The sequence below is a fragment of the Acanthopagrus latus genome, chromosome 19, assembly GCF_904848185.1.
Source record: "Acanthopagrus latus isolate v.2019 chromosome 19, fAcaLat1.1, whole genome shotgun sequence".
Classification (NCBI taxonomy): Eukaryota; Metazoa; Chordata; class Actinopteri; order Spariformes; family Sparidae; genus Acanthopagrus; species Acanthopagrus latus.
Window position 1 is genome coordinate 15,615,645 of NC_051057.1, and position 27,879 is coordinate 15,643,523.

At 42.4% G+C, this 27,879-nt stretch overlaps 3 protein-coding genes across 10 annotated transcripts in view; 1 reads left to right on the forward strand and 2 right to left on the reverse strand.

The window, feature by feature from the left end:
• Positions 1-9,592, reverse strand: part of smarcd3b (SWI/SNF related, matrix associated, actin dependent regulator of chromatin, subfamily d, member 3b) — a 45,594-nt gene extending 36,002 nt beyond the window's left edge. The window contains exons 1-2 of one of the 3 annotated variants that reach the window (XM_037079707.1): positions 9,211-9,592; positions 397-501 (exon numbers count right to left, since the gene is read on the reverse strand). Coding sequence is in view for 1 of the 3 variants with exons in the window: in XM_037079705.1 (XP_036935600.1) it covers positions 9,211-9,222 (12 nt within the window). In the remaining 2 variants the exon portion in view is untranslated. Of the gene's footprint in view, positions 1-396; positions 502-6,726; positions 6,930-9,210 lie in introns of those variants that run through there. The other 2 variants (XM_037079705.1, XM_037079706.1) reach the window with 2 other exon arrangements.
• A 1,344-nt stretch (positions 9,593-10,936) lies between these two features.
• On the reverse strand, positions 10,937-22,899 carry nfx1 (nuclear transcription factor, X-box binding 1). The gene is made up of 23 exons (XM_037079508.1): positions 22,626-22,899; positions 20,169-21,086; positions 19,098-19,259; positions 18,748-18,825; positions 18,528-18,633; positions 18,061-18,132; positions 17,715-17,854; positions 17,519-17,618; positions 17,211-17,428; positions 16,904-17,001; positions 16,759-16,789; positions 16,596-16,678; positions 16,218-16,326; positions 15,716-15,835; positions 15,303-15,382; positions 14,989-15,219; positions 14,458-14,531; positions 14,273-14,374; positions 13,815-13,952; positions 13,650-13,716; positions 12,090-12,235; positions 11,885-11,989; positions 10,937-11,799 (listed from the first exon to the last, which is right to left on the reverse strand). The coding sequence occupies exons 1-23, from the start codon at positions 22,642-22,644 to the stop codon at positions 11,724-11,726; spliced, it is 3,273 nt and encodes a 1,090-aa protein (XP_036935403.1). The 5' UTR covers positions 22,645-22,899; the 3' UTR covers positions 10,937-11,723.
• A 1,599-nt stretch (positions 22,900-24,498) lies between these two features.
• asap1b (ArfGAP with SH3 domain, ankyrin repeat and PH domain 1b) overlaps positions 24,499-27,879 on the forward strand; it is a 60,382-nt gene continuing 57,001 nt past the window's right edge. For 4 of the 6 annotated variants that reach the window (XM_037079932.1, XM_037079936.1, XM_037079934.1 and 1 more), the window contains exon 1: positions 24,500-25,287. In XM_037079932.1, coding sequence (XP_036935827.1) covers positions 25,162-25,287 — 126 coding nt within the window. In that variant the 5' untranslated portion in view covers positions 24,500-25,161. Of the gene's footprint in view, positions 25,288-27,879 lie in introns of all 6 variants that reach the window. The other 2 variants (XM_037079935.1, XM_037079933.1) reach the window with 1 other exon arrangement.

A 27,879-nucleotide genomic window follows, 5' to 3' on the forward strand; every position in this document is an offset into this window, starting at 1 on the left:
TCTGGCTCCCTCCCGCTGCTGGGCCCCTCTCTTTTTCCTCTTTCTTCACTTTAAGAGCGGCACACAAAACCCAGCTCAAGCTGCTTAAAGGCTGGAGCTCTCCACTCAATGGCCATCAGCCGCCATCAAAGGAAAAGTACAAAAGCATGCAGACGTGCACCTTCACTGAGGGGGATTAGGAAGCGTAGAAGTGCATTTCAGGGCCGTTTTTCGTTTTTTTTCCTTTTTTTTTTTGCAGCTCGGCATGTGTAGTGAAGAGGAACGTTACGGAGGGAGAGAGGACTCCCGTGGCGTGTGAAAATAATAGGGCATCTGCTGATATTTTGCGATCAAAGCGACTTGGGAAATAGGTGAATGAGGTTGCACAAGGCAGCGACGCCGTGTTAAGCAACTAACCTAAGAAGCTGCAGATAAGGAATTTTCGGGTCAATGTCGGATTTCAGGGCTTGTTTCGGGACAAAGCATCTTTCTCCAGACGGAGTTTCTGGTTCAGCTCCTCGGCTGTAAAAAAAAAAAAAAAAAATTTAAAAAAGGAGGCATTGTGAGAGCAGATGGAAAAGACGGAGCAACAGCAACGAGCCGAGTTTCCCCCCTCAAGCAAACGGGTGACACACCGGAACAAGGCCTGAAGCAATACCTGCTTCAGGGCATTTCCTGTTTGCTGTAGCCATGACAACGGGATAATCTGCCTTGCGTCCAGAGCCAGCAGCCAATGGGGCGAGAGCAACGCCGACTGCAGTGGCTTCAAAACTGGAGCAGCAGCTGGTGAACTGAGAGAGGAACTATTCCAGGGCTCAAAGTGTAAAACCGACAAAAAAAAAAAAAAACACAAATAAAACCAAACAAACCCCAGTTTTTGTGAGACAGAAACAGGCTTCAGTGGGCCGCGTTAGTCAGCGCTGAGGTCACCCGGGTCAGCTCTGACACAAATACACGGTGAAAAAACAGTCACTTTCCACGAATAAACCCAACCGCCATGTTAAATTCCACGGGATGAAAAATGAAACTGGCAGAATAAGTCCTCCCTCCTTCCTCCCTCTCTTCCTCTCTTCTTTCCTACTTTCCATCCAAGCTCAGTATTAGCCCGGATCTTTCAGCACCACTCTGCCCAGGCGGGACGGGAGAGAGAGGCGACAGAACGAGGGCAGAATCGGTATATGCAGGGGCCGCGTCAACACTGACCCCGAAATCCGAGAGATGAGAATCAGACACGGAAAAAGGAGAGGTGAGGCGTTCAGAGGAGGCCCGAAAAACTCAACGTCCACCAGGTCTGCACATGAGAGCAAATTAAATGAACTCATTTTTTATTGTTGGGAAGCAGATCCACTCCCTCGGGATCATAAGACACCGCCCACGGAGCAATTAGAGATATTCATCAATAAGTACACACATAACTGCATCAGTGCCAGTTTGTGCCTCTCACGCATCATCATTATCATTATTATGTGTGATTCAAGGGGCCAAGTGTTCAGATGTACTAAATATTAAATACTCTATAATCTCTGAAAAACCCAGAAGATTTGTTTATCACTACGCTGTTCTGAGGTTGTTTCCAAAATCCACAATTACTCTTTTCCCTTATCCAGGTTGCCTGAATTGCCATTCGTCCCATAAGCAACACAATAAAAGGATGTAAAAACTGATTTTGTTTACATCGTACAAATCGAGCAAACACATACAGCTCGTTGCTTCTTGCTACCGAATTTATTTGTATTGGGAGACAGATTAGAAACAGTTAGAAGAGTTCAAGAGCCTTTGAGAGTACTGGGTATTTTTCTTTAACTGGGCAATTAGTAGGGGTGTACCAAAATATCAATACTACGATATATCGCGATATTTTGTCTTGAGGTACATTATTGATACACTGATACATCAAATATCGATATTCAATCATAATTAAGATGCGGTCAGTGTGTGTGTTAAGAAGAGCCACTGTGCAGTGTACACTTTGTTTTACTTGGTTGTCATTCATGTAAAACTGATGGACAATGTTTTGTAATTCCTGTGCAGTCAATAAATTCAGAATTTCTTCAGTGACACAGATATCGTGATGTGTCATGGATGAAATTTCTTGCAATATATCGATTATCGCAGAATCGCTGTATTTTGATATTGTCGTTATCGTGACAGTATCGTATCACGAGGTACATGCCAACCAAGTATCAAGCCAAATCCTCTGGTGGATCGGCAGGTTTGTTAGAAACTTTGGCATGAGATTACGCTGCTCATACACCTAAACCAATAAACATACACATACTGTATGTCGTCTCCTAAACGAACTGAAGTGTAGAAATTGACATTATATAACCAAAAAATTAAAGACCTCCAAACAATGACTCATATTACCACCACCTGTCAGCTCATCGTAACAACTTCCAGGTGCTGCTGCACAGGACAACAAAATGAAGGACGGTAGCCATTTTGGCTCATCTGAACAAAACTATGACCACTTCTTCAGTTCTCTGACAGAACATCACACACAGGTTATGGTATAAAAGACAATGCAAAACAAAATTAAAACAACTCTCAAATTCATGAACAGCCACATAAATCTTAATATTCCTCAATCTCACTCTAGGTAGCTGTTTTTAATATTTCGGATCTTTCCAGCTTCCAAACGAGCTGAAACGATTGCCTCATTAATCAACGGAAGAAATTAATCAGCAAGTATTGTGTTGAACAATCTGCTAAATGTGTTTACTTCTGTGATAGAACATTAATTACCTTTTAGGTTTTGCCCTGCTGGTCAGATAAAACAAGCAATCTGAAGACGTCCCCCGTGGGCTTGATTATTTTTTGTGCTATTTAATTTAGAAAACGATTATCAGATTAATTAGTGATGCAAATAATTGTTGGTTGCAGCCCTCAACATATTGTGAGTATGCAATTCAGGGGAAAACCAATGATGCAGGGTTTCATTCAAGCCTGATCCATAATAGAAAAGAAAAAGAGAACTTAAATCATTAAATCATTTAAAGCTTGTGCAACTGAAAGGAAAGGTAGATGTATCTGCAAGTGCTGCCCATGGCACGTGTGCTGTATTGACTTATATTGAATCTGTATGTCTGAGTGTGGTGCAGTATCGAGCGTTATCATCTAAATGGGTCAGCCAGCCGCTCGGTGAACTGTAGCGCCATTAGGACCCAGACAGTTCGTCTCTGAGCAGAGCGCAAAATCTCATTAGACAGCTAACTCTGCGTTGTGAATGGGAGTAATATGGAACTGAACCGAAAAAAACAAAAAAAACAAAAAAAAAACGAAGCGAGCGCTATAGGTTAGATAACAAGTGATTAAATAACATGTTAGAATGTGTTGGTGAGGGAGGAGGGCGACGTGCTAATTAGGTTACAAACCATAAAAAATCCATAATCTCAGTGTGGTAATAAAATAACACAGTGGATGTGCAGAGGGCTGTGAGAGTGGTGTTTATAGGTCGGAAATATGAAATCCATCCCCAGTATGGCAGCTCTAAGTATACTGCGTGCCTGTGCAAAATATGCCAGAGCTGCAAGTCTATATAAAGCACAGTATACATTCAGTATGTTGCATTGTGTCAGAGTCAGATGCTGCATTGCTATACTGCAGTATGTGGAAGTAACATTAAAGGATCAGTTCACCCAAATAACAAAAATTCAGGCATTTTTTACTAACCCTTGTGCTGATGGAAAATCACGTTAAGTTCTATGGTCTGCAAAACATTTCTGAAGCTTCACAGAGGAAACAATGAACAATGTAGTATTGTCCTGAACATCTGAAGTACATGGGGACTTATTTGAGAATGTTAAAAAAAACAAGACAAAATGGCTCCGTACAGGTGTAATGGAGGCATAATAATAGTCCAGAAGCTCCAAGATCCATAGCTGATTTGAAAAACGTTATTCACACCCTTAAGGTGCGGTCGAGCGGGAGCACCTACTTCATGCTAACACTTGTAGCGCAGCGGCTACACTGAAGATTTTGACTTCAAAGGGTTGCTAATAACGTCTTTAAAAATCAGTTTGAAAATGTATATCAAATGGCTCCATGCAGTTTGTGAAGACAAAATCTTCATTGTGGCTGCTACGATTAATGCTTTAGCATTACTCCCGTCTGAAGTGGGTGCACACTGAGGCTATAAATAACACCCTTTTTCAATTTGAGATCTTGATGTGTCGCTGGCCAGAAATTTCAAACTGATATGAAGAGACATTACTTTGACCATTTTCAAAGCTGAAGTCTTCACTGTAGTTGCTGAGCTAAGATCATTAGCAGGGCATCCGTCTCAAGTTTTGATCGTGAGGCTTCTGGAGATTTAATCTGTAAGGAGACACTTAAATGGCAGGTTTTTGCTGTTTTTTTTAAATCTTAAATTAAATCTTTACATTTTAAAACAAATCTCCATCTCAGTTGTTTTTTCGGTGAGCTCTGCCACGTTATTTCGCAGTGCAGCTCAAGAAATGTTTCAAAGACTACGAAATTTCACTCATCCATTTTAAGAGGTGAGTAGATAATGACTAATTTTTCCTTTTAAGGCTGCAACTTCATATTTCACACTATTGATGGACAATGCAGATTACTTTCTCAATTAACTGATAATTACATATATACAGTAAAAAAGAAGCATCACAATCTCCTAGAGTTACAAATCATATCCTCAGATTGTGTCCAAATCTCATAGATGATGTAACTCAGTATAATATAAGATGAAGAAAATGAGGGAACCAGCGACTGAGGCAAGAAAACTTTCCTTGTCACAGTTGTTGCTAATAAAAATTGTGCTGTCAATTGTCTATTCATTTCTTTTTCACTGTAATATTCAGTTAAATAAACAGCTTTCCTGTAAGCTCATTTGTTTCCGCCATTGAGCAAGCACATTCCTCGCCCGCCAAAAAAAAGGAAGTGCTCCATTGTCCATTTATCCCTGCAAATAACACAAAACACAAAGCCAGGGAACATTTAATTGGGTGACCTGCTATACAGGACCCACAGCCAACTGTGTGCAGCTTCCAGTTTGATTTTTTTTTCTAATCAATCGCACTTCTGGTGTGAAAAAAAAAAAGAAGAAGTTTAATAAAAACTCTGCTGCTGAAAGCACATACTCAGTGAAACACTGATTGACCTTGATGAGTTTCCCAAAACTAAATTTCAAACATGACTGAACAGAGTGACTGAGGTGTAAATATGCGTGAGTGAGGGGAGCGAGGGGAGGGGGGGTTCTTGTGCAGTTTTCCTTAAAAAGCCAGGTCAAGCTTTCAGCAGACTGTAAAAGGAGCTGATCCTCTGATCCTCTATCAGACCTCAGGAGCTGTGACGGCACCTTGCATACTAATGGGACTGGTCTCCTTTTTCTTTACACTGAAGTGAATATCTGTGCCAGCAGTTGGGTCAGGGAAGACTGCGGTTTTGAAATTTAGCTATTTCAGTCCTACTTTTACAGAGAGAGCTCCGACAAGGATCAACCACTTCTTCAGAAAACAACAAGGACTTGAGGAAAAAAAAAAAAAAAACCCTCTTAGTATTCAAACAAGCTCGAGTGCAGAGAAGCTCAAAAGCTTAGCCTATACAGACTTCAACAGTGAACAGTGAGGAAAAAGCAGGAGAGTTGGGGCATTCCTGCAATATTATATGTACATCTAATGTATATCCTATCCTATCTGGAAAAAAAGTGTTGCCGCACAAGAAAATTGAATGGAAGGACTTCTGAGGGACTAAATCTATGGAAAAACAACAACACGCAAGCTGCAATTTTTCCTAAATAAGAGCGGTAATGAAATACTCCGTGATGACTGATCACGTCCGAGTGCCAGTGTCTGTGTTTCTCTCATACAGAGCATCAAAACCGAGGAGCTTGAGAAGGTGATCTTTGAAAACAGCAGGCAGCTGAGTCACCAAGTCCATAACTCAACAGTTCTGTACATGAAACCAGAGCAGGAGCGATGTAGCGAGCGCGAGGGAGGGAGCGAGAGAGAGGCTGAAACCTGAGAAAACCTTTAAAATGTGAAATGAGTTCGACTGAGAAACACATTTGCAGTTATACAAGGATGAATGCCTCCCTCGAAAAAAAAAAAAGGGAAAACACATGTTGACTGAAAGTTTTTCAGCGTTCTCGGGCGCCTCTGAGCTCGCAGTTTTTACTGGCTTTGGACACGCATCCAGGCTTCGCATAAAGTAAACGAGCAAATGTTTTACTTTTCCTAATGTAAGACAGAGAGAAAAGCAACCATGGTGAATGTCAGTGAGAGGGACAAATCATAATCCCCCCCAAAAAAGCAGTGCAGCCACTAAATAGGCCTCCTGAAGTGTCAACGTGTTAAAAATGATACCACTTTTGCCTCCATATACACTAAATCTATAGCTACAGCTAGCAGCCTGTTAGCTTAACTACAATCACGTCTAAAATTAACTAATTACACTTTATTTTGTTTAACTGAAATATAAAAGACAGCTGGTTGCTAGGGCTAGCCTCATAGTTAGCATACAGACATGACATGGGATAGAGGATCAATTAAACTGTATTGAACTGTTCAGTGTTTGGAGCAACATAATGTTAAGTGTTAGAGGTGGAAAAAATGTTGCACTTTTATGTCTGCACACTAAATCTGAAGCTACAGCTAGCAGCCTGTTAGCTCAACTTAGCTTAAAGACTACAGGCAGTTGGAAAGAGCTAGCTCAGCTCTATCCTACAAACACATCTCAAAGGTAACAAATTACACTTTATATTTTGTTTTACTGAAGTACAAAAGCTACCTTTTTCAGATGATTTCTTGGTCACTGCACCCAGCCAGGTATCCTCACATTTCCTGTCTTGATGTGAAGCTTGCCATGACAGCCCTGCTGAAAAAAACAGCATAGACCAGCTCCAAAACCAGCACCAAAACACAACATATGCTGGTCTTGCTGGTCTTTGGTGCTGGTTTATGCTGTTGTTTCCGAGCAGGGTTGCTAGTGGGAGCCTCATAGTCAGCATCCATACATTACATGGCATATAGAATCAATTAAACTACTGAACTGATGGAGAAGCCTTAATGCTGAATGTTAGATGAGAGGATCGTAGCACTATTAGGTCTGCATGCTAAATATGAAGCGACAGCTAGCAGCCTGTTAGCTTACAGAAACAGGTAGCCAGTTCTGAAAAGGGAACACACCCCTCTAAAGTTAAATAATACAGTTTATATAATTTTAATTATTCTATACAAAGTATAAAACCAGCATTTTAGGGGATTTATGGGGGATTATAGGCTGGAATATTTCTTGGTCACTGCATCCGGCTAGGCTATCTTTTCCCTCCCTTTTTCTATCTTTATGTTAAGCTTGCTAAGCTAACTGGCTGCTAGCTGTAGCTTCATAGTTAACATACAGAAGCTGCAGTGATATCGTGGCATAGATCAAATAACCTGTACTCAGTAGCTGAGAATATCAAAACCACTGTCATGTCTGTTGTCCTCTGCTAAATATGAGGCTACAGCTAGAAGACTAATAGCTTAAATACTAGAAGCAGGTGGAGACAGCTAGCTTGGGTTTATCAGAGGTAACAAAATCCACCTTCCAGCATCGCTACAGTTTATTATTACAAGTTATTTTTAGTTTGTTCAATCTATACAAGTAGCCACACACAGTTTGTCATAAACATTACCGATATCTTACAGTTTGAGTTAAATAGCTCAGTGAATGACATTGTCTCTCTCAACATACGCCACCAACACCAACATGGCCGCCACCTCGGCCCAGAGAAGGTACTGAAAAAACTGAAAATCACAATAAATGTGCTCATATTGACAACTGCAGTGATGTGAAAGGAGAGACGGTCAGTTCTGTCAGCTGTTCATACACAAGTTACAGGTTTTTAACCAGCGTTCAACCAGACTACATCACTAACGTGGCTGTTGGCTGTGTAGTCTTTATAATTACGTATTTTCACAGTCTAACACTTTATTACTTGGAAATAATCTTTTTAACTGACAGACACCACATGTATACATCCTGAAACAGGATCAAAAACATCTTTGCCTCTCTCCGTTCACTTCCATGCAAAGTTTCTCTAAAATAAGGCCTCACGGTTGGTCCACCAGCTACCTAATTTCCTGTTTCCGGTATCTATGCTAAGCTAGGCTAACCGGCCAATGGCTGCAGCCTCACATCTAATGCACGGACAAGAAGTATCTCTCAGCAGGAAAGCACAAATGCCAAACTATTCCTCTAACGCACAGTTTAGCGGTCAACTCCGTAAACAGTCAGAAGCAGGAGTGAAAATATTGCTGCTGGAATATAAAAAAAAAAAAAAAAAATTCCCCTCAGATCAGCAGAAGTAGATCTGGCCCCCAGATTCCTCTCCTGCTGCTGTGTGTACCCACAGCCTGCCAGCAGATTAACACACTGAAACTGAAACTTTCTTCTCTTTTTTTTTTTTTTTTACCCTGCAAGGTCCAAAACACACTTGCAGACTTGGTGGCGGTGGGGGCACACAAACACGATGATGAACACATGAAGCACCATCACAGGGACCCTGAATGAAGGAAAGGGGGGAGAGATGAAGGGAAGGTGGTGGTGGTGGGGGGGTGACGGCGGATGAATTAAAGGCATGCGTGCAGAGGTAAGAGGTAAAGATCCGCAGGCTCACACCGTGCATCCCACCACCAGCACCACCCCCTCCTCCAGCATTACTCCTCAAGTGTCTGCTTCCCACACGAGTCAAGGTTAACAAGCCGCGCTGGTGTCTGCGTCGGGCCCGCAAAACGGGGAGGGGTGGGAGGTGGAGGTGGAGGAGGTGAGGTGCTGCAACTATACTGTGTGATGATGCAGACGGAGCTACACAGCCTCCCCATTTCAATATCGCGCCCCCCCCTCCAAAAAAACCACATCACCCCCTTTTTTTTTTTTTTTTTTTTTTTTGGCTTTTCTTTCGAAAGAGAAATTGTGCACCATGCGACTGTGCGCCCTCGGAATGAGCCCCCCTCTAAATACACCATGAGGTGGGAATTTAAATCCTGGCAGCTATTTTCCTCTCTCTCATTTTTTTTTTTAAAGAGGCACAATAAATTACAGCCAGGCGAGGAAGGAGAGAGAGAGAAAGAGAGAGAGAGAGAGGAAAAAAAACTCCGGTGCGCACTAATCCGGCGCCTGCAGGATAAAGAGAAATATATAGTTCCAATGGTGGATGCGGATGCAGAGCGCAGCGAGTAAATACAACAAAATGTGGCTAATGTAATCACAAGGTAGCAGAGGCATCCATACCTTTCTCTCCATCACTATGCGCTTTCTGTTTTTTCTGTTTTTTTCTCTCTTTCTTTTTTTTCTTTCTTTCTTTCTTTTTTTTTTTTTAAGGGCTACTCAACAACAGCAACTGTAGGATGTGTCTCTTGTGGAGGTGTCCGGTCCGGCGCGGCGCGCAGCGGAGAAGCGAGCTCTTCTTCTTCTTCCCCCTCTCCTCCTGCGCTCCTCAACTTCCTCACGGCTTCCTCAGACAGCGGCGTCTCCCCCCAAACACTTCCCCATTACCCGGACAGCTAGGCGACTTATTAGCACTGGCCTGTGAGACGCCGAGCCGGGGGATGGAGCCAGAGCCAGGGATTGGTGAAGCCTCCGCTCGGTGAGAGGGGAGCAAGGAGCGCAGGCGCGGTCTCTGCCGGAGAGTCGATATAATGAAAAATTACCCAGTGGCAGGGAGTGTCATCAAATTATCGTCAGGAGCGTTTTTTTTTTTTTTAAAGGGAGGATTTAACAAAAGGGAGTGTGAGGTGGTGGCTACAGGTTACTCTCTTTTTTGTGTGTGTGTGCAGAAATGATAAACAAATGTGCATCGCAGGAACAAAGACTCACTTTTATTTTGGAGGGGTGGAGGTGGTGTAAACCTGAGTGATGCACTGAGCAAAAAAACAAAACAAAAACGGTTTGCACCATCAGCTCCCTTAACCCACACGATCTGTAGCAGCATCTGTAAGTTGTGCCAGTAAACATTTTAATTCACAGTTGCACTGAACCATCAAGCATGCACTATATTTCATTTAATTTGTGCCTATATAAACTAAATTAACAAACTCTCTTTGTTCTCATGACTGAATAAAAACACTGTGGCAGACCCTGCCACCTTTCTAGCTTCAAACTGTGTTCTTAGACCTTATCTCCTCAGAACAGCTTGTCTTTTCAGTTATGGGGACAATAAATATTTTACCACCTCATTAATAGTGTCAATATTAAAATCCTGAGTTTGAATTTCTCATCCAAAACTACATATTGCCCCTTTAATAAGGGGCCACAAAGGATCTAACCCCAAAATTTCTGTTGACAGATTACAAATGTTTATAATAATATAACAGTTTGCGTGCAGTTTGTTTGTAAACCAGTGCAGAAAATGGAATTTCACACAAAAATGAAAAATCAGTAATCATGGACTTACCATCACGCTGATGTGAAGTCAGATGAGGTTTCATGGTCCACAAAACATTTTTTCCTGAAGTTGATGGGGGAAAAAACTAAAAAAAAAAAAAAAAAAAACCTCATAAAATGGCTCCTCACAGCTCACCACATGGATTTGATGTTATTAACACCCTTTTTAAAGGCTGAAATCTTCATTGTTGGCTTCTTCACTACGCACACGAACAAATCAATTTGTGATTTCTGGGCTTCTGAGCACCTGATTTACACCAGCTGTGCTGAACTGGATCAATTTTATTCAGTGTTTTTAAAGGCCGTTCTGTAAAATATGCAGAATTATATTTAAAAAAAAAAAAAAATCTTATTTCCTTTCAGAGCTTGAAAAACTGTCTTTCAACCAATCCGTAATGTGAGAGATGTTAAGACATTTACCAATATCCACTCCTTGGCATTCTTATCCACTTCAGACGCATACTTTTCTTGAATGAGTCAACAATGACACTTAAAGGAAGCTGGATGGCTTTATGTTATCTCTCTTGGGTTTAGAAGAAAAACACACACTCAATGAAAACAACAGAGCCAGAAATGTATGTGTGTAGTGGACCGCTGCCAACGGTTTATTAAAATGGATGTGTAAGGAGCGCTCTCAATGTATGCGACTACAAACTGCAAACAGGAAGTGTCGAGACAGAGCGTAATGAAGGTACATCCGAATATAAACTTTTTAAAAACGGTCCAATGATATCTTCCGTGTCCCCGAACATAGACGCGAGTTCTGAAACTGACCTCAAAAAACTCCTGTACCAAGAGCAGAGCTTTCACAACATCTGGGTCAACGCCGTGTTTCAAACAAAGCTTTTCTTTCCGCAGTGCAGCCCACTCCTACCCACCCACCAACTCAATCAGCAGAGGTTTACTGCTGAACCCTTTGGCTCAACACCAGCAGATAGAACAAAAGATATCCCATGGCTAAAAAAAAAAAAAAACAATTTCTGGCACGGCGAGAGCTCAATCTAAAAGAAGCATCTACTGTTGAGATAGGAGCTTTTCCAGGGAAGTTGGGTTCAAATGAGGCAAAGAAAACAATCAGGAGGTTTTTTTTCTAAATGATTTTGCTCGATTGAGTTTAATATTTTAATTTAAGGAGAACGCTTGACTCGACACGCATTCAAATCCTCCTCCTGAATATACCAAGTGTGGGTGTTCCCAGGAGGCAGTCACGTCTTTGAGACATTTCCAGACATACATTTTATTTGATTAGGAGCCAGAGGAATTGTTATTGATTCGATGAACATAAACGAGAAGGGTTATCAGGTGTCTTTGGCAGATGTAGACTGGTGTTCTATGAGTAGATCCTGAGGGGTTGTCTTTTTTTAGTCCTGGACATCAAAGTAGTCGATCACGGGCTCTTCTTTGACCATCTTCGACCAGGTGCTTCCACTGGCAGCCCTGAGGAGAGAATCGAGAAGAAGCGTGAGACTTGATAACTCAATGTGATGTTTAACAACAGAAGACTCACGACTAGAAGACTCACTTGCTGCTGTGCTGCTTGATGTGAGCGATGGGAGGAGGCGCCCTCGCAGTCGTCTCGCGCTCGATCAGCGATGTCAGGGTTGAGCTGGGACAGGCCGACTTCCCCCTGCGAGTGAGAGCACATCGTCAAATCCAGAGTCAACAAGTAGATTTGTTTCGAAAGCACCCAGGCGGTGCATGTTCACGTCTTTCAATGTCTGAATTACTTCTGGGCTGTGATGACCACGTTGCGTTTGGGCTCGCTGTCGTAGCTCACGCTCTCCACGGCGTAGACCTCGGCCAGTTCGTGGATGATTTTCCGGTGTTCTCTGTTCATGGGCGGGAAACAGTGGCTCCTCTTTGGCTGTTTTCCCTGCAGACATTAGTAAAAGCACGTCCATTAAGGATTTATGATGAGAACATCTTTACTGATGAGCTAGTGAGCCAGAAGTTAACATACCAAAAGGAACAGATATATTAAAAACACAACACATTTTTTACCGTTAATCACAATCTTACCCATACACAGGAGCAACTGCTGAAAACAAGCCTTTTAAATTACCTTCTAAACTACAGAATAATGTCATGCTAGCATGTTTGATTCTTGTAGTCATGAGCTTCTCATGGAGAGGTTGGGAAATCAGAAAGTGACATAAAACTGGTCCAACCTCTTAGCCAGAAGCAAGTTATTTAAAGTATTTCAGCAAAAATGCTATTTAGTAAAACATTCAATAACCCTGTTTTTAGGAAAAGTAGCCATCCAAAAAAAAGAGAAGAAGAGCAGAAAATTAAATCAGTCATGGCAAGACATTCAAGGGAGGAATTTATGATAAAACCTTTTTATAGTTAGACTCTGAGGCAGAGAAGCTTTGCCGAAATGATTTGCTGCTCCAAGAAGAGATTCTGGTGATAAACAATCCTTTACATCTAGCAAAGAAACAGACCCAACAGTGACCTTGACAGCCTAGCTTCTGATAGCTTCAATGCATCGAACAAAAAAAAAAAAAAAAAAAAGAGAGAACACGAAGTCTATTTTTCAAATCATTCCATGAGCTACCTACTCATTTAGTCTGGCTTAGAAACAGTAACTAAAGAGGCTTCGTCGATCATGTCAGACACCTACAAGCGAGCACAGCCGGCTCCTCCTCACAGGTCCACCGGAGGACTGACCGAGCTCAAAAATAGCTGAATATACAACAACTGGGTCAGTAAATAATAGAAAAATGTAATTCATACATCAATGTCACAGCCAGAGGTGGGCTGCCTAATCAGGAAGACGTTGCTTTGTGTGCTAAATTGACAGAAGCTATAATTAACCAATGCAAATGATTATAATAGAGGCAAACAGAGAAATGGAATAAATACTGAGGGACGTTATATTCATACTGTTTCTTTATTACCTCATTTAGATATAACCCTCATGACTTTTACATCATTTGATTTCCGAATGAACACAATGTTAGACACAATATTGCATGCAAATTAGTCTTTAATGCAGGTGTAATGTATGTGATATTTGAATGCTCAGTAACATTCAGCCTCTTCTTGTTTTGTTTTTTTTGGCCACCTGCTTTTGCTGTTTTTTTTTTCTTTTCCAATCTAATTGTTTTAGAAAGCACTTTGGGATCATATAGCATGACTGGCAACTGAAATTTTCTAAGATGCTCCTGTATTTAAATGTAAAGTTCATCAGTTATTCCTCAGAGCAGCGGGCTCCCAACACAGCCACCAGAGGGAGCATCACACCACAACCTGTGAGCACAATCGATTCATTATGACACCCTTACCTTATTAGCAAGCTCGACAAGGTTCCTGATCTCTTCTTCCACCTCTGTCACAAATTTCAGGTCCTTTCTGAAGGAGAGAGAAGGAATAGAGAGGTTCATGGGTAGTCTGTAGTGCGTTGAACAAGCTGCGTGGACAGCATTAACCAAACGGTGCGTAGGACAGACCTGGCATCGTCTTTGAGGCTGTCACTGTAAACAGAGGTGGAGCGGATGTTGAAGGGGTCAGCAGATGTGTCTATCTGCAAAGCGTCCGCCAAACGCCTGTTTCTCTCCAGAGTCGCACACTCTTGGTCACATTCAAGCCTGAGAAAACAAGATACAGTATATAAGCAGTTTTTGTGTGCCCCCATTTGCTGGAGCTTGCAGTACTGAAATGATTATTGAGAAACGGATAGTTCTGGTCCTGTTGTAATCCATTAAATGCATCCTTCTGATTGATTTATTTAATAATTAATGTGCAAGCAAAAAGTCATCATTCACGGTGAACAGGAAATCCATTTCTATGCGGAAGAACATTTAAATAATGTTTCGTTATTGATTTAAGGTACCCGCATCATGCCAGGCCTCTCAAATCATTTTATGCGCGTTTATTTCAACAGAAAATCATTAATTTCCTCCTTTACCTAGTCTGCTTCGCCTCCTTTTTAGTGAGCAGCGGGCCGATGTCCATGGAGTCTCCGAGCTGCATGTCAGACAGTTTGCTGGCCATGGCGATGGCAGCGTACCTGCAGAACAGAGATTGAAGGACGTTTCGACCACTTCATATTCGCAATTCAAAACAGCTGAATACAGAAAGGGCCAAACCGACCTCTGATATGAGCTGGTTGCCTCTGTGCAGACAACCCTTTCCTTTCTTCGACCACAATCACACTGTACAGAAACCTGTAAAAAGTATGAAAAATAAGACTCAGCAGACACCGTTTTTTCTTTTTTGACAGTTTGATGCTGCTCATGTGATCAACTCCAGCAGTGGTGAAAGGCCTCATTGTTTAAGCTCTTGCGTTTGGAGGGCTGCCACTGAAATGTTATTATTTCATCAAAGTTAGCTATTTCATGACAGTTGCACACTATTACAGCAGATTTCATCAAATGCTGGAAGCCGATGTGCAGCAGGAACACACAGCTGGACTGTTGAATGTAACCTTTGATAATAGGGAGATGTGACACATTTATTGACTAAAATCATTTTACACCAGAGTAACGACGTTATTTAATTAGGGAGAAATACTAGATGGCGAATGAACTCGTCATGATTCCACGCCTGGATGTAACAGACTGCACAAACTCTGTAACCTGTATCTGAGCGTCTGGAAGTCCAGCTGCTCTCAGCGTGCTGTACCTTTGTGGTGCAGGTGGTGCGCGGGCAGCTGCTGCCTGGATGACAGGGAGCGGAGCACGGGTGGCCGCAGTCTGGACGAGGCAGCACGCAGGGCTGCTGGCAGCTGCCGTCTGCCAAACACTCGCCCCGGTGGCAGATCCGTCTGCAGCGGTGGTTTTCACATGGCAGTGTTTTGTTACATGTCAGGCCACAGGAAATGTCCTGTAGGTGACACGGGATGTTGCTGCGTTGCTGTGGGACAGAAGAAAAGAGCGTCACTTTTATCACAGGAAATGAAAACAGAAGTTATGCAAATGCCAGCTCGGGGGAGTTACCTCATGCTTTCCCATGCACCATTTCTGAGTGAGGTAGGTGCAGGGTGGACACTTCTCTTCACTATGGCAGTTGTGAAACACTAAAGAGAGATAAATGTTGGGAGAACATTAACATTGACAGTTTTAAAGGTTAAATATTCGAAATTTTGGAAATTGATATAGGAGCAGAAAACTAGTCTCTCATGTAAGAGTTAAACAGTGAACTAAAATATGTTTCTGGAAATCATTCATGTGAGAAATAGGGCATGCAGTAACAGAACCTTGATTCATATTCTATCAGCACTGCCTGGTTTAACAGCTCAAACTGCTTTTTAGTTGCCCCCTTTTTTTTGCTTGTACCCTGGTGAGACATTTAGTGAATATTGTGTTTTTCACCTTAAACTGCAGTGTGAACATTTGCCGTTTCATCTCACCTGGGTGGTCACACTCGTGTCTTCTTGTACACATGTTTTTGCACTCTGGTGGCTTTGTGCCGCAGGCGATGGGCGGGTACAAGACGGTGAGTCCACAGTGACATGTCAGCTCATCGAAACCTAAAGACAGAAGCAATCGGGAAGCCACATAGTCAGGCCTGACCTGAATGTCTCAAAACGTCTACTGTTTCCATGGTAATGGATGTCCAAGTCTGTATTTTAATGATGCTGGGGTTTTTTGAAGAGGAGAAAAAGAAGACTGATTGGGAAAGAGGCACATGGCATTCCTCTCTTGTATCTATAGCCTTAAAGCCTGCGCTGAAGCTTTGAAGCTCAAAAAATGGTATTCAGCACAGCCCTACACGACAGATATGAGCTGAGATGAAATCCAAAACATTTAAGTTTTTTTTTAATGGCAGAGTAACTTCTGTATATGGAACATCTGAGACATGGCTAATAAATAAAGCCCTGTTGGACTGATAGAAATGTCTGCAGGACTCACTGGACTGCCAGCAGGGATCACAGTTTCCACGGTGACAAGTCTCCTGGCAGCGGTGGAGTCCACAGTTGAGCTTGTAGCCGCAGATGAGGAGGCACTTGTGCTCCACGTTCTGGACGGACAGACAGAAACCAGTGACACCACCTCCTATAGTCTACATCTGTCCCAGTGACCACATTTATACTATGTTTGATTCACTTTAAGACCCTGAATTCGATACAAAGGTGTTGTTTGTGCATAAGTAGTATAAAACTATTTTATTTCATCAAAATAAGCATCACAAGTTTTGCCAACACCAGCACTGTTTCTTGTCTTTCCAACTAAATAGCGTTCGGAGGGTATAAAATGCACAACACTAACGTCAGGTAACTGAATACTCACCACACAACACAGCTCGCCACACTTGTGTCTGCCGCAGGAGCGTTTCTTGTTGCAGCGCTTCTCACAAGTGAACACGAGCTCCTCTGGAACCAAAAGAGTCAGAAGTTAAATAGCAGAAGAGCAGCAAGAAGAGTCCCTTCTTTAATTTCATTAGAAATCTTACCCTCTTTCTGGATTGTGGCACATGGGACCTCCTGAAAAACAAAAGGGCTGTTTTAAGTCTTTATTATGATGAATAAAAGCCCAACAAATGAGAACAGCACCACTATATCAGACAAACATTCTGCTGGTGCTCAAGCCTGCTTCACCTTTGTCTTGAAGCCACATCTGCATCTGATAGTGGAGGTCAGGGAGCAGGGCCCGCAGCTGCCCTCATGGCACAGCTTCTCACACAGATGGATGGTGTCTGAAATAACACAAGTTCTTTCATTCAGTTGTGACGAACTGGGAGAAGCTCAACGTAATTTACATCCTGTCTGAACACAAAATATGAACTGCTTCATTGTCTCAGAATTCTGGTCTGAGTCCGAGCATGTTGACAATACAGCAGTTCTCTTTTCAAACCACAAATCTGTACTTTCTCTAGTTAAGACACCCTTTGTCTCTCTTCCTTACCGCTGGATCCACAGGCCAGAGGTTTGTTGCATGTCTTCCCACAGGACGGGATGGGATCGGAGCAGCTCCGTCTTTCAGAATAGCCCAGTTCCAAGAGTTTGGTCAGCGGCGTCTGACCGCAGGGACACGTCTTCACCAGGCTTGGGGAGCGAGGGCATGGCTGGCACCGGCCACGATGGCACACCTGCTGGCACCGGTGAGCTTCACAGTTTAACATCCTGATAGAGCAAGAGTGAGCATCAGGATGTGGGTGGGACTGTCAGACTGAAATAAAAGCTTTATTGTGAATAGATCATGGACGGACTTACATTCCACATGTTTTTTCGCAGGAGAAGTGTCCCGAACCATCAAATCCTTCCTTATCTGTGCCGCACAGGACTTGACGAGTTGTAACGCCACAGTAGCACACTAAGGACAATTAAAACAGGCAAACTTATAATCAGCTGATTCTGAAGACACATTTCTATCAGTTAGAACATTGTACAGAGCCGTGCTGAGACTCACCCTGCTGAACTTGCAGCTGGCAGGGTTGACAAGCGCCACTGTGGCACACCTGGGCGCAGGTGTGGTCAGCACAGTTGAGTATGGCACCACACACCTTGTCACATTGCAGCACTGTTCCCTGACCACAGCGCATTGGTTGACTGCAAATGTATGGGCCAATAATTACTATGGTGTTAAAAACTCGGCTAGAAGAACAAATCTCTTCGCGTACCACATAAATAACGATTGTGTTCATATTTGTTTACCAATTTGATAGCTGAAAGCTAATCGATAAATCATTGGAATCTTGATAAATACAGAGTGAACACAGACAGACAGATGTAGACATGATTCAAATGCAGATTACCTGGTCTTCCCACAGATACAGGATTTTGTTACAAGGGCAGGACATTGAGGACAAGGTCCAGGATGACACAAGCTGAAGGGAGACAGAAAATATTGTTCAACAGGGTCCTGAATTTTGGATATGTGACTAAATTACAGGTATATGAAAAACTGAAAATCGCAAACTGTAGTACTTCTAACCACCTTCTAACCTTTCTTTAAAAAAAAAAAAAAGTCCCCAACAGATTTATAAATTGTATTTATTGTTTAATTGGTGGACTTCCAATCTCCCCTACGACACAATCAGAACGTCAAACTCCTCTTCACTCATTGATAATAATCAGCGACTTCACAACTTGATATCGAATCAAACTGTCCTTCACAGTGTTGCATCCCAACCCAACACACCGTGCCCCTAAAAATACCTCAAAATAACAAAAGACAGACACACAACACAAGACGGTTTCACTGTGATTGTTCAAGGCTCACATGTTACAGGGGTGGTTGCAGTCCACTCCACTCCTTTTCTTCCCACACATGTTACCACAGCTGTGGGGAATCTCACTGCGCTGCCACTCTGGGTTTGTCACTTTACCTGCCAATCACATGTGGGAGTAAAGAAGAGTGATGAGTTTCTTTTGCCCAAAACAGAACAAAAATATTCATTTAAATATTCATGTATCCAACTGCATGAATGACCATCACTCACCACAGAAGCAGGAGTAGGAAGTCGGCTGTTTTAGTGCAACATTCTGGCAGGCGGGACAACGCCAACCTTCAGCTGATTCTGAAAAACACCTTTGTTTCAGTATCAACACATTATTTTTTTCATATAAAAGAGAACAGCAGATATTTCCACTGGCCCCAAACTGCAATGCAACACAATATCCTGTTGATGTAGCAGGAACTTCAAAGCCTGAGAGCTGCGTTTTGTGTTTTTGTAGTGGGGCTACTGTGACTAGGTATTGTCCATCTGCACAGCGGTATTATGCATTACAGTGGTCCTTTTGTTTTGTACCGAGTGCGGCTCAGTGCTGCTAAAAATAAACATCCAAATACCGTCTGCCTGAGAGGCCGGGGATTGGGCCCATTTCTTGATGCAGTTCAGGTGGAAGACGTGGTAGCAGCTCTGGCAGCTCCACACTGGGGCCATGAGCCGGATGACGTCGCAGCAAACCATGCACTCGTACTTCTCCTCAGACAGCTGTTCAATCAGACATCCTGTGGAGTGACAGGGTTCAGAAGACAAATAACCCACAAATGACTTCTTAATACAAAACAACCCTGAGGCGGCTCCATCAAAGACCAATGAGCTGCTAAATTACAGGCCAGTGAGGACAGAATGAAGCACAGAGAGAACAAAATATAATGTGACTTTGTCAACCAGTACTACAGAACTGTAACTTAGAAGACACTTTTGATGAGAAAATCAGGAAGTGGTCAATTACTCAAGATGTCAAAGAAAATTAAAGCATTTTCAGGCACTTCCTATTCGTTACTATACGAAACTTTTCCAGACACTCGAAGCCTTTATCATAGCCTCTACATTGTTATGAACACAACTGGTTGTATGTTTTGATCCTGATTATTTCATTCTCACTTATTTTGACACCAAGAGACAACAACTGTGATGACAGGATTGATTCATTTAAAATACTATAAAGATTTTTTGATTATGACTAATTGTGTTGATCAAGCACTGAAGTACAAGTAAAAATTTAACATTTTTCAAACTTCCAAGTCTTGAATCAGTATGTTTTATAACCATGACTGCCTCTTTAAGCTGAAATGATTTATTGATGACTTGGCAACTATTAAATTAATAGGAGCTATTCTGAAATTTGATTAATCAGCTTAAGAAAAAAGAAAGTAAAATAACTCTGATTCCAGCTTCTTAAATTTTAACATTTTCTGGTTTCTTTACTCCTCCATGATGGTTAACTTAATATCTTTGGGTTGTGACCTAAACAGACATTTGAGAATGTTATCTTGGGCTTTGGGAAAGCGCCTGACTCTTCAGCATTGTCTGACATTTTCTAGATCAAACTATTCAACACATCCAGAAAAGAATTGAGAGATTTTTCAACAATGAAGATAAACTTTAGGTGGAGCCATACTCTTTGGTCTAACCTGTCTGTGTCTCCTTGCTCTCTGGTATCTTGTTCCAGTTCCTCTGGGCCGGCCGGTGGTTCTGGTGATATGTTCTTCTCCCCCCTCTGGCCTGGAGGGGTGTGCTTCGTCCTGAGCCACGACCAGCTTTACTGGCAGCAAGATCCTGAGATGATCTGTAGTGACCAGGGTCATCTTGGACATTCGACCTCCTCTCTGAGCCAGTTTCATCTTGAGTTGGTGGTTTGGGTGGTTTGATTGGTCCCATCCGTCGCTTTGTCTCAGTGTGTTTCCTCTGATGTTCATCATGTTGAAAGTCCAGAGCCATCCTGCTCCTCTGAGTTCTGTCACTGATGTCTGAAGGTTGGGTTTCTACTTTAGTGTCATTTGCCCTCTGACCTCCTGCTGTTGGGTTGTTCTCCTTAGAGTGATTACCCCTTTCATTTTGATGTCCTCTTCTCTGCTCCTGGCTAAACCGCCGGGGTTTTTTAGCACGGGCATCCTGGTCTTCACTGCTTTGTTCCAAATTCCTGCCTGAATCTTCTCTTCTCCAGTTGGGTCCATCAGGTCCATCCATGAGATGTGCCCCTGAACGATAGGAACTGGCACCTCTGTTGTTACCAAAGTCCCCTCCAGGTCTTTGCCGCCAGGAGCTGGAGCCACCAAAATCCCCGTTCCCTTCTCTCCTCCCTCTACCTCTCCCTCGCCTTCTGGCTCCATCCTCTTCCTGGTAGGGAGGATGTTGACGCAATGCATCATTTGAATTATCGTGGCTGAATGGGGGTTTGAATCCCTGATGAAAGTGTCCATATTGCTGAGAAGGATCATAACTGTTGCTACTCAGGTTTCTGTCATTGTTGTGTCTGGGCCGGCCTCTTCTAGGTTTGTGCTGATATGATTTTTGGTGTGACGCCCCATCTGGATTGAGGTCAGGTGGGTCTGCAAACAGAGAAGTGACAGTGTTATAATAAAAGCCTGAAGCTGTGTGAATACAATTACAGTAAGTATTCGTGCATGGTGTCCATCAGAGTAGATTTATTTTAACTATTTAAGCTGGAATACCATGTTCAAACGATCAAGTGCTGGACCCCCTAAGCTTTGTCCACAAGTCCAGTTTATTATTGTCTTTGAAAATCTTTGTCATTCTGATATATGGAATCATGAATTCAACAATGGCAGAAAGGAGAGGAGATGCACCATGCACCTCTGGAATAACTGTAAAATCTTCTTTTTCATAGAAAACCAGACTAACATAAGGTTTTAGAAATATCTTGATTAAAAAGTAATAATAATATTAATTAACATCCAGGTTTGAATAACAAGATTCTATCACTTTTCTGATTAAAAAAAGAAGAAAGAAAGAAAATACATCTGTTCACATTATGCCTCAAAGGGTATATTCTGCATTCTCATATTTTGCCTTATTATATGTGTTTTGTTTTGATAATTATTGTAAACAGAAGCACATTTGATCTAAATATAACTTCAATAAGTAGACTACACCCTTAAGGGCACAATGTCCACTGGAATTGTGTATTTTTTTCTTCCTACACAGGAAAAAAATGATGAGATGTGCAGCAAATATCTTACAAAAACACATGTAGCTGTATTTCATACATCTTGTGTAGCAGACAATAGATTACTGGTAATAAAGGATCTCAAAAGCTTTTCCAGAATCACCTTGCATACCATTGGCGCATGATGTCCACTGCAGTGGGAATATACGTAACTACTTATAATTAAAATATTGATTGTGAAAAAAGGTACTGGAATGGTTTGTCACTTGTTGTATAGTCAGGAAAAATGCATTAAATTATCTTACATTGTAAATTAATCATCCATGCATGACAGGGATATTTAGGAGAAAGAATATAGTCAAATATAATAACCAATCAAATGCGTGTTGTTTTGATCTGCCTGCTACCATAAATATTCCTATTACTGCTTTAAAATAAATGTATATTATGCAGTACATTATATATAGTTTTTAAGGTAGCTAGTTAGCTTCTGCACAATTCAGAGGATGTGATCATTAAGATCATTTCACATCTTTAAACTACCGAACGGACTGGTGCTGCTATAAGCTAACAAGCTCATTCCATTTTTTTTATCAGATCCTGTATTTCATAACAGGTGAATCACATATCATCGTCACTTGTCAGGTCATCTAAGAATAGCCTTATCACACTGACATGCTAACGTTTACAACCCATAGCAAGCTAAACGTGACTGCATAGATCAAGAATCAGCTCGCTAAGGTTAGCGGAAAGTTTATCTCAGCTAACATTAGCTTGGTTGTAATGACTAGCTAACTTAACACATAAGCTAAACAGACGTTAGCGAGCACGTCTATGTGGCCAGCCTAGCTTTATAAACAAAATCAGTAACGTTTTGTTAGTGAGAGCTTAATTTTATATCGAGACACAATATCACTGACTGCATAAATTATTTACAGGCTGTTGCCGTTAGTTAACTTACCTGCGTTACCCTCGGCCATTCAGTGTGAACTCTGGTTGTTGTTTTTCTCCCACGCCACAAGTTTGAGGACAACAGGCTGTTATGGGAGAAATGACAAGCGTATCCAGGTACTCGGCGAGAATATCTACCTTTCCACCTGTGTTCTGGCTGTTTAACCTGGGGCGAACTCCCTTTAATGCGTCAACTATCTCCTTCTATCCCTCACGTTAGCAGCACTAGCACCGCGCTAACACAGGATACGGTAAGCTAGCGAGCGTACGAAAACCGGAACTTCCTGTCAGTATTTTCATATTAAACGCAAATAATAACGTCATTCGAATTAAAGAGATTTAATCGACCAGAACACACTTCTTCCCTTACAGAGTGTAAGATTATAGTTTTAAAAATATATATATTCTGGACCATGGCTGAACCAAACTAACAGGTGTAATAATTATTAGTTCTTAGTCATTTGCTGAGGAGGATCCCTCAACATTAAAAGACATTTAACAGAAGATATTCCTTTAAACTGGCCACAAGGTGGCGCTCCATGTTTGGATTAGCGCAAGAAGGACCTCAGAAACTTCCCTGAATGATAACAGAAGAAAAATTATTATTTTAGATTGTCTATCTATGCATTATGATTTTGCATATACTAATGCACCATTCTATGACAACAATTAAAAAGGAGAAGTTGTAGTTTATGTCAGTCAGATGTGAAATTGTTTTTTAAAGATGTAAAGGTATAATGTTACATTGTGGAAAAACTTCAATGTTTTTATATTATACACACTGTATTACATGTGCATTACATATTCTTGATATGTGGCTTACTGGCCTCAGACCTGATTCTCTTTGGGAATATGACGTCTTGAATAAACTGAACTGTATTTATTTAAGTGGTCTAATAGCTTAACCATACACATTTCCTCAGAGCCAGAAATATGAATACCTGTTATTCCAGATATCTTAAACCCAAACTACACAACTCGAAAATAACAAGGCAAATCGGGATATTTTAGTGTTTTCACGCATTCAGTTTCCAGTAAGCCTGTTGAAAAAATGTCAACATTTAGTCCCCAAAGTGACAGTCAGATGTAATAAAACTGAAATAAACTCATCTGACAGTAGGGGACACTCGTGCAAACTCACAACAACCAACTGTTCTGTTTTATCAGCCCGTGTCCATGTTAGCCTAGGAAAATGAATGTAATGACCAGCAACAGATTCCAGATCACGCATGCGCAGAGTGGCTCTTCGGCCCCGTCAACCAGGCGGAGGTGGGTGGGAGAGAGATGCGTCAAGTGTAACAAAATACCGGAAAACGGGTCATTTTGTTTTCAAAATAGAATAGCAACGGTATATCAGTTTTTTTTTTCAGATAACCAGAAGCTCTTCTCAAATTTGTTTAACTTTCAAGTACAGTCTCATAAACAATGCATTGCTGTTTCACTACTATGAATTTACAATTCAAACATGGGTCAAACATGCATTCTTTTAAATCTATCTTACTGTTATTAATGTATGTGTACATTTCACCATCCTGCATACACAGGCAGCATAAAGCAGTGTCTCAGCTTTGGTGTGACCTCGGTCTGCATCGGTCTTTAATGCTTACTTGTCACTTATTTTGTGGAATTATGTGGTTCGCTCAGGTTTTAAGAGAACATTTGACAAAATGTGGTAGCTACTGAAACTGATGAAACATATGGGCCCTACAAAAATGATAAGGCCACAATTTCGAATAAATTGGAATTAAATATTGAGACTTTCATTGCTTTTATTTTTTTCCGTTCTCGCATCAATATGAGCATTCATTTTTCACTATTACCAAAAATAAAGTCACAACCGGGGTTTTATTTTGACAATCGTGACCGGAAGTCAGGTCTTCCCTCCCATCTAGCCTGACGCTGCCTGTGAGGAGCTCGAGCGCGACCGAGCAGGAGAGAGTGGCAGTGAACGTGTCTGCGGCAGCATTTAGCGTTAAAAAACACAAACTACGGCTGAAGACGGGAGGACCGAGCCCCGCTGCGTTTCGCGACGACCTCGGCGGACCTCGGACTATGATACATTTCAGACAGAGGCTGGTAACGGCGCGCTGTTTTGACGACAAGCGGGGTTATTGAACATCTGTAGAGCATAATGAGGGCATCCGCTATTCTTTACGGTGGTTTTTCCTCCGAGGTTTAGTCAGACGCAGAGTGACACTATTTATAAATGCGTCGCTTTTAGACATCCCTACGAAGGAACAGACGCACCGAGGGGACACAGCCTGCAGAAATTTAGTTAATTCCCTCCTCCCATGGCCCCTGGGGAACAGTGAAGTCATTTGAGAAGTCACCGGAGAAGAAGACACGTCTTAATCATCTCGATAGCTTTCAGTGGAGATAACGGCTAAGAAAAAACAAATAACGGCTTTCCCTTCCATCGGCGCGCACGAGACTCCCCCTGCTTCCTCGCCTGTTTTTTTATTTTTATTTTTAAGTCTTACATGGTTTTGTCTTTCTGAGCATTCATCGCCAACCCTCCTGTGGGCATTTTTTCCCCCCGTTAAAGGATGCCGGATCAAATATCGGTGTCCGAGTTTCTCTCGGAGACAACTGAGGATTACAATTCCCCGACAACATCCAGCTTCACCACCCGACTGCAGAGCTGCAGGAACACAGTGAATGTGTTGGAGGAGGTAAGGCCACTGTGTCAGCCTGGATGGATGAATGGACGGACGGATGGATGGATGGATGGATGGATGGATGAGATGCCTAATTACACATCACCACCAAAGAGAGCTGCGTTGATGTAAATGAAAACACAACAGGTTTTCAGGTGGAATGCAGTTTATTTACAGGAAAGATAATAACACGCAATCCACCCTTAACTCAGCTGGTGAAATTTACCTTAAGAGGCCATAATCCATAATGATGTTGGCACAGAAAACAAAATAATTGCACCTGTTGAGCGTAAAAGTGAGTTTGTTTTTTTTTAATGTCTGCCTGATGCATCGACAAAAGAAATGCACATTTCTCCACACACACCCACCCACCCACCCACCCACCCACACACACACACACACACACACACACACACACTTGGTGCAGAGCTGCTGTGTGTGTAGGTGACCTCTCATCTTGTGTGTTTCTGCTCCTCTTTCTTGCCAGATATGTATAGTAATAATAGAGGAGGGGGGTGGATGGCTGTGGTGGAGGGAGTATAGGGTATAGGAGGATGTGCACTCAGGCCTGCAGCTCTCTGTGTTCACTATTACATAACTTGCAGCTTCAGAGCATGCTGCCAGGCTGTAGCTGTGTGTGTGTGTGTGTGTGTGTGTGTGTGTGTGTGTGTGTGTGTGTGTGTGTGTGTGTGTGACAGAGAGAGAGAAAGACCTTCTCTAGTCACTGGCAGTCAGATCTGGATTTAACCGTTGAGGATTAAAGAGATTCCCTGCTCTCACCCAGGCCAGATTGCATATATATATATATATATATATATATATATATATTAAAAAAAGATGGATTTTAGCGCAGAATTGAGATACTGCATCCAAAAGTCGCACTCTGCGACACTGTGCCACCTTCGATCATGTAGTGGGCAGTGTAATAAGGCCAGGCAGGTGGGTTGTTATGTGTGCGTGTGTGTGTGTGTGTGTGTGTTTCCCACCTCCCCGCCCCCACCGTCGCCCTCCACTGGCATCCTTTCTGCGATGATTAAATGGAGCATCAAACCAGGGAAGCACCGCTCACCTTCGCTGCTGCCTGTTAATGCCAAAACGTGACCTCATTTCCCACTTTGAAACACATTTAGCTGCAGACATGAATGACTTCAGGCTGCCAGTATTTAGAGTAATCTCTCACGTAAAGCTGTGCTGTGTTAAAGCCACTATATGGGGGTTTATTTGTTATAAATCACTTGTAAACATCCAGATGAGGAAGATGGCCTCGTCCTCTCCCATCCATCACCTCTAGCGTTGGCCCTTTACAAGCTTCTTATAACAACGACGATAGAAAATCTACCAAAACAGAACCAGCAGCATGTTTACTCCTAACCCGGAGCCCAGTTTGTGTCTGCTGACTGTAACAAGGAAAAGGCTCGCATCATGAATCACCTCTCTGGCTCCGTGCCTCTGAACCGAAAGAGACTGCAGCAGCACAAACGAAAAACATCTGTTAGAGAGGGCCGCCATGTGCGCTGGGCTTCAGTAGCTGCTCTGGAATTTTTTTGCAGCGATCACATGACAAGGAAGACCATTATGCTGGTACCAAAGAGCCAGCAACACATGCTCTTCGCTGTTTAAACAAAGGCGAGATGCCCTCAGCGATGACAATTCAGCCTGTTACTTAAACTGGGATACACCCATCAGATGCAGACAGCCAGCTTTAAAGCCTTGAATGCTGCTAGATTAGTGTCTGTTTTACAAAATTATCTACTCTGTTTGATCCCTGCGCAGGCATGTAAGGACTCACTTGCATCACACAGCCAGCAGCGCTGCCTCCGCCACCACAGTGAAGTTATACCTGCCTTCGGCGTCTTTTTGCCTGAAGAGGAGTTTGTTTAAAATGTTTCTGCTGAGCTCCTCAAACTTAAATTCATCCTCCTCCAAGTCATTTCCTCGGTATGTTGACAAGGTAAATTATGCAAAGGTACGGCTTGAATATTTAATGCTGTAACTTGAGGGGGTGATTTGACCCACAGGAGAGTAGTCATCCTCTGAGTCATGTGGAGGTGCAAAGAAAGGAAAGAACAGAGAAGATGTAGTGGCATCATATCGTCTTAATTTCAGCACCCAGCATCAATTATTGATCGACTCGTAATGACACAAAAGTATTCATGACTCACCAGCAGCCTCCACCCTGTTACTTTTCTCTCCCTGTGGTCGCAGTGGAGCTCACAAAGATGTTGACTGTTTACTCACGTATCCGTGCAGTAATACGATAAACAATGAGTTGCGAGATGGAGAGAGATTGAGGTTTAAAAATAACCCTTGTGGCTCCAAGCTCTCTGGACTTTTTAAGACCAAGATGGGGGCATTGTGTTTGAGTGAGTGTGTGGGTGGCAGACCGGAAGCTGGTTGGTGCGTCTGGGTTTTATTTTAGTGTCATCTTGGGTGCTGAGCAGTCATCATTGTGGTGTTTATTCACGGCTGTTCCCAGAAGGCAGTGTTGGATTTTCTGCTGGTGAGGTTGGACTAATTATCTTTTGTCCAAGCAGATTCCAGAGACTGTAGCTGCGAACTACCAGCAGGGCTCCAGACGAGCCGTTTGCACTGGTTGCACTGGGACCT

What these genes read in the sequence shown, in the direction of transcription:
- nfx1 (XM_037079508.1), bottom strand. An exon ending in GAGCAAGGAGACACAGACAG is followed by an intron (nt 19,260 to 20,168) that starts GTTAGACCAAAG and finishes GTCACTCCACAG; the next exon opens with GATGTCTGATTGAACAGCTG. An exon ending in AAGGAGGCGAAGCAGACTAG is followed by an intron (nt 13,953 to 14,272) that starts GTAAAGGAGGAA and finishes TTGTTTTCTCAG; the next exon opens with GCTTGAATGTGACCAAGAGT.